Raw genomic sequence first — 6000 nt, 5'->3', positions numbered from 1 at the left:
TGTGTGCTCCAGGTGTGTACAGTGTGTGTGCAGTGTCAGTGTGTGTGTGCAGTGTACAGTGTGTGTGCTCCAGGTGTGTACAGTGTGTGTGCAGTGTCAGTGTGTGTGTGCAGTGTACAGTGTGTGTGCTCCAGGTGTGTACAGTGTGTGTGCAGTGTCAGTGTGTGTGTGCAGTGTACAGTGTGTGTGCTCCAGGTGTGTACAGTGTGTGTGCAGTGTCAGTGTGTGTGTGCAGTGTACAGTGTGTGTGCTCCAGGTGTGTGCAGTGTGTGTGCTCCAGGTGTGTACAGTGTGTGTGCTCCAGGTGTGTACAGTGTGTGTGCAGTGTCAGTGTGTGTGCTCCAGGTGTGTACAGTGTGTGTGCTCCAGGTGTGTGCAGTGTGTGTGCTCCAGGTGTGTGCAGTGTGTGTGCTCCAGGTGTGTACAGTGTGTGTGCTCCAGGTGTGTACAGTGTGTGTGCAGTGTACAGTGTGTGTCCTCTCAGGTGTGCGCGGTCCCCGCTTGGCCTCTGCCCCGCCCTCGCCGCCGCTCCGGGGAGCCAGCAGTGTGGCTGTTGCCGGGAGTGTCGGGAGCGGAGCCGGGGCAGGACTCGGCTTGCATGCTAAGCTGCAGTAATCTCGGAGGGCGGGGGCACGGAGGCTGGCACACAGGCGGCGGCGCACACAGGCGGCTCTGTTCCCGGGAGTCTCCGCACAAGGTTGGTGTCAGTGTCTGCCCGGGACAGCGGCGCTCGGTGTGGTGCTGGTGGGGAGGATAGCGGCTGCTGGCACTGCCCGGGCTCTGCCATATGCTGCTCGGGCACACTGCAGCCTGCGCTGGAGGCGGTCACATGGAGAGCTGAGGTAAGTGCAGCGCATTGCACTAATGTCACTGGACTCTCACCCAGCGCAGAACTCCACTGGGAGGAAAGTTGGGCAGAGTTAACCCCTTATATGCCGGATACAAGTGCCCGCCTGCCAATAACAAAGCGGCCCTTACACTCTCCCATGTGATACATTGTTGCACTATTTATTATTTGACCCTTTCTGTTTGTAAATATTAGGAACTGCATCTAATTTAACCCATTCTTGGCCACAATGTGGTTTATTTAGCTTTGTTCCCCATTTAGTTCATGCTTCTACTAACAACTGCTATCAAAAATGTGTCCTGTGTATAATATTAAAGCCTGAAATGTGCAAATTTTGGATATAATGTCATTAATTAACTTATATACCCTCTCCTATGATATATATGCTTGTAAGGGGCAAGCTGGCAGTGATAAAGGGCTCAGCTCACTTTTGGCACTACAAGTACCAGCATGCCAGTGACTGGGCTCTGCAGGGTGTTGATTTATAGCTCACATGCTGCTGGTTTATGTGGACAGTGTCAGGCATGTGTTTCCATGTAGGAACTGAGAACAGGCAGAAAGTTTGGGTTTGACAGCTTTTGTTGCCAAGAGCAGCTTCTGATTTTGCATGTGATAGTGGAATTTTTCCAAACTTGCCTATAGACATGTGCACAGTGTCAGGAGGGGTATGATTAGAAGGGGGTGACATGCTGAGAGTGTGTATGATAACAAGGGGGTGACATGCTGAGGGATAAGAAGGGGGTGACATGCTGAGAGTGTGTATGATAACAAGGGGGTGACATGCTGAGGGTAGGTATGATAAGAAGGGGGTGACATGCTGATGGTGTGTATGATAAGAGGAAGGTGCCATGCTGACTGGGTATGATAAGAAGGGGGTGACATGCTGAGGGGTAAGAAGGGGGTGACATGCTGAGAAATAAGAAGGGGGTGACATGCTGAGACTGGATATGATAAGGGGAGGGTGCCATGCTGACTGGGTATGATAAGAAGGGGGTGACATGCTGAGAAATAATAAGGGGGTGACATGCTGAGAGTGTGTATGATAAGAAGGGGGTGACATGCTGAGAGAGAGTGTGCATGATAAGAAGGGGGTGACATGCTGAGAGTGTGTATGATAAGAAGGGGGTGACATGCTGAGAGTGGATATGATAAGAGGAGGGTGCCATGCTGACTGGGTATGATAAGAAGGGGGTGACATGCTGAGAGTGTGATGATAAGAAGGGGGTGACATGCTGAGAATGTGTATGATAAAAGGGGGGTGACATGCTGAGCGTGTGTATGATAAGAAGGGGGTGACATGCTGAGAATGTGTATGATAAGAAGGGGGTGACATGCTAAGAGTGTGTATGATAAGAAGGGGGTGACATGCTAAGAGTGTGTATGATAAGAAGGGGGTGACATGCTAAGAGTGTGTATGATAAGAAGGGGGTGACATGCTGTGTATAGGGATATGCTGATAAGGGGGTATTAATGATGCAAAAGAAGACATAAAGATATGGTTTTATGCTGAGTCTTTGATAGAACAAGAGGGGGTAATGTGACATCTATGAGGGATGTGCTGATAAGGGCATGAAGAAGCAATGGTGTCACACTGAAGGATTGATATGAGGTTTCTCCCAAGGATGACCTTATACCTGAATAATACCCATCAATGGCTAGTATTCAGGTATAAGGCCTTCCTTGGGAGAAATTTTATTATTGGTTCATTTGTTGGTGAAATTTTGTCTTTCATATCTGTGAAGTGTTTTAATATGTCACTTTTTCAAATAATAAAAAGAAATGTTTTTATAACAGAAGTTTATTTGTGAGAATAGGTTAATTACTTTCAAATTTGGCCCTTTTTATTAAAGTGCAAATTTTTATGTTTTTTTGCCAAGGGGGCGGGGTTCACAGATTCTTTGGAGAAGGTGTCTTTAGGCAATTCTGTAGCCCCATTGGTAAAAACTCCACAGCTCCTGAGGAGTATGGCAGAATTAAAAAACAAACAAAAAACCCCAAAGCACAATGCATGATATAATATATATGATATATAATAGAAAATATGATAGAGGAGGTGATATTAAAGGTAAGAAGGTAAAGAGAAATACCACAGTATAAACATGGGTGGCACAAAATAAAATGGTAAGATAATGTCATCCAGGTGGAATGATATGATTAGATGGGGTGAGGGGTGCAGTTTGTAAAATGAGGTCACTTGTGGGGGTTTCTGCTGTTCTGGCACCCCAGAGGCTCTGCCAATGTGATTAGGAGGGGTGAAGTAATAAGGAGGTGACGGGAGGAGGTCTTGATAGGATATAACATTGGGTCTACAATGATGATTGGGAAACTAATATCAAAAAGAGGAAATCATAGAGGTGATATAAAGGGGGGCAGATAATGGGGAAACATGCTGATGGCTGACTGAGATCCACAGGAGGGGTAATATTGTTGGGTGACATAATGAGTAGGGGGCTACATGATAAGTTGTAAACATGAAGACAATATGTTGGAGACAATATGTTAATAGTGGGGTATTGGGGGACATGGAGCAGCTACTTATCCATTATTTTATTATACAGCGGCTGAAATAAGGACGACTCTTCTCAGCACCCGAGGGACACTGCTGGGGAATGGACGATTCGGGATCTTGGTCTGAAAACTCCAGCCAGGACGCTTCCCTGCCACCTACAGGGTAAGAATCAATGGAAAGTGCTTACAAACAAGTCCATGTAAATCAGACGGTGGACTCCTGACCTTGTTATGCAAAGTTTCATCACATGGAGCGTCGATCATAGCTGCAAATGGTTCACAGGAAAGTAGGGAAAAGATGTCAGTGTGGAAATCTGCTGTAATAATTCACTTCTCCTGATTTTCTGATTCTGCTGGAAATAACTGAAAGTTCATCCAGGACCCTCGTAATGTCTTTATCGCAGATAACTTGTAGTCCTGCACCTTGTGTAAAAGGGGTTGTGAAACTTTTGTATTCTGATTCATCATTTGCAAAATATCTGTCGTTGCCGAAGTGCCGCATAGTACCGAAGACCAGATCGGACCAGGGTAGTGCTTTGATTAGTAAAGTGACGAAAAGTAATCCTTGCTTTATACTTTTTGTGATGCTAGACACTACTTACGGATATTGTAGACGGAAGGGTAGTCAGACAAGCCGGGTCAGGAAACACGAGGACATGACAGGGCACGGGAGTAAGCAGAAACACGTTCAAATAACAGGCTGAGGGTCAGAATTCCAGGAAAGTATGTATAGATTCAGGGAGCAGACAGAGACGTGGTCAGGTAACAGTCTGAGGTCAGAAGCCAGGAGTTAACGACAGGGCATGGGAGTAAGCAGAAACACGGTCAAGTCACAGGCTGAGGGTCAGAATTGCAGGAAAGTACGTATAGATTCAGGGAGCAGACAGAGACGTAGTCAGGTAATGGTCCCAGGTCAGGAGGTAACGACAGGGCACTGGAGTAATCAGAAATACAGTCAAGTCACAGGCTGAGGGTCAGAATTGCAGGAAAGTACATATAGATTCAGGGAGCAGACAGAGACGTGGTCAGGTAAAGGTCCGAGGTCAGAAGCCAGGAGGTAATGACAAGAACAGGGGGCGGGCAGGGAGGAGTCAATGAGGAAACTTAGATCAGAACACAAGCACAAACACAAGCCAAGAGCACAACTGCAGAACCAGAGAGTACGACTGGCGAGGTTCTGAGAAAGCATGCTCAGTAATGAAACAAAGCAATTACCAGGAAGGTGGAACACATGAGTAATCAGCCCCTCCTAGAACCTGCATGGAATCCTGTGCTGTCAAACAACCTACCAGCTAGTGCTCAAAGAAACACAGCAGAGCATCTCCAAATGCAAAATGCTCTCCACAAAAGAAAGATGTCATTCCTGGCTCCTTATTTCAGGAAGGTGCGACAGAGCATCATCTGTGTGCAAGATGCTCTGCACAGCAAAATTGTGATGCTTTTCCTTCCTTTATTGATCCCTCCCTATCTTTAGTCATCCCCATTATAATGCCTGTTCCTTATTTTCTTGATGAAGATGAGCAGACACCTCGTTGACCAAATACACAGCATTTACAGGGGATTAGTATTATCTTAGAGATTGGTGGTGTTCAGTTATACAAGACTGATAATATCACGTCTCGGACTCGCTGTTCCTAGTTGGGTAAAGGTCATGGACTGGAGATTCTGTTCTTTGGACTCTTCCATGTTGCTGTATGCAAAACTTGACTCCTTATGTCATTTATGTAGGCTGATCATTTACTTTACCGCCAATCAGGAAGATGTTAACAATTTGCATAGAACATGCATTTAATCTTTGATATTGATATCACAATTTATTAATTCTCTTCTATCAATGTTATTTTCTGTATTTTTTAATGTTTATGTGGCTTTTGTGCCACTTTTTCCTGCCTGGTGTGTTTTTTTAAGAAAGCCATTCCACTATATAGGTGCATAAAAGCTGGTACACCATTATGGTCCTATAGAAATATACGTGCAGTAGAAGAGCTGGTCTATGAGACTGCGAAGGTTTTAATCTTTAGCCCTTCATTTACCCCACCATGTGCAAAAGTTCCCATGTCAAAACAAAGAATAAATTGCCTTTATAGTGGACCTGTCACTTGCCGTCAATATGTGATTGTTTTACATTATATAAATGTTCTGAATCTGGTCTTGTTTATCTAATGTTCCTGTGCACCCCTTTTGTGAGTAATCACCCCTTCTCCATGTATTTAAAGGGAACCCGTCACCCACTCACCTACCGGACGGTCCAATATGGTCCTGTCCGATAGGCGTCACTGCTCTTGGGTCCTACGCCTCCTCTATCCTTGCAATCGCCGTCCTCCTTGTTTCGTGTGGATGATGCTTCCTATGTAATCCCCACAGCGCCCTCCATTGCGCACTTCTCTCTGACATGCTGAGGGCAAAGTATTGTAATGCACAGGCGCGGGAGGTCTTTGACCTTTCCTTGAGTTTGCGCATTACAATATTTTGCTCTGCCTCAACAGGGCAGAGAGAAGTGCTCATGCGCAGGAGCCCAAACGGACGACACCGTGTGGATGACATAGGATGCATCATCCACACGAAGCAAGGAGGACGGCGATCACAAGCATAGAGAAGGCGCCGGACCCAAGAGCAGCGATGTCCATCGAACCGGACCATATTGG

The 6000-nt window shown here is 46.1% G+C and overlaps 1 protein-coding gene across 3 annotated transcripts in view; it reads left to right on the top strand.

The window, feature by feature from the left end:
* The first annotated feature begins 574 nt into the window (after nt 1–574).
* Nucleotides 575–6000, top strand: part of COBLL1 (cordon-bleu WH2 repeat protein like 1) — a 204525-nt gene continuing 199099 nt past the window's right edge. The window contains exons 1-2 of one of the 3 annotated variants that reach the window (XM_075317272.1): nt 575–842; nt 3406–3518. In XM_075317272.1, coding sequence (XP_075173387.1) covers nt 3457–3518 — 62 coding nt within the window. In that variant the 5' untranslated portion in view covers nt 575–842; nt 3406–3456. The remainder of the gene's footprint in view (nt 843–3405; nt 3519–6000) is intronic. The other 2 variants (XM_075317271.1, XM_075317270.1) reach the window with 2 other exon arrangements.

The sequence above is a fragment of the Anomaloglossus baeobatrachus genome, chromosome 7 (assembly GCF_048569485.1).
Source record: "Anomaloglossus baeobatrachus isolate aAnoBae1 chromosome 7, aAnoBae1.hap1, whole genome shotgun sequence".
In the NCBI taxonomy this organism is placed as follows: domain Eukaryota; kingdom Metazoa; phylum Chordata; class Amphibia; order Anura; family Aromobatidae; genus Anomaloglossus; species Anomaloglossus baeobatrachus.
Note: the sequence above shows the minus strand (reverse complement) of the source record. Positions and strands in the feature narration are given on the sequence as shown.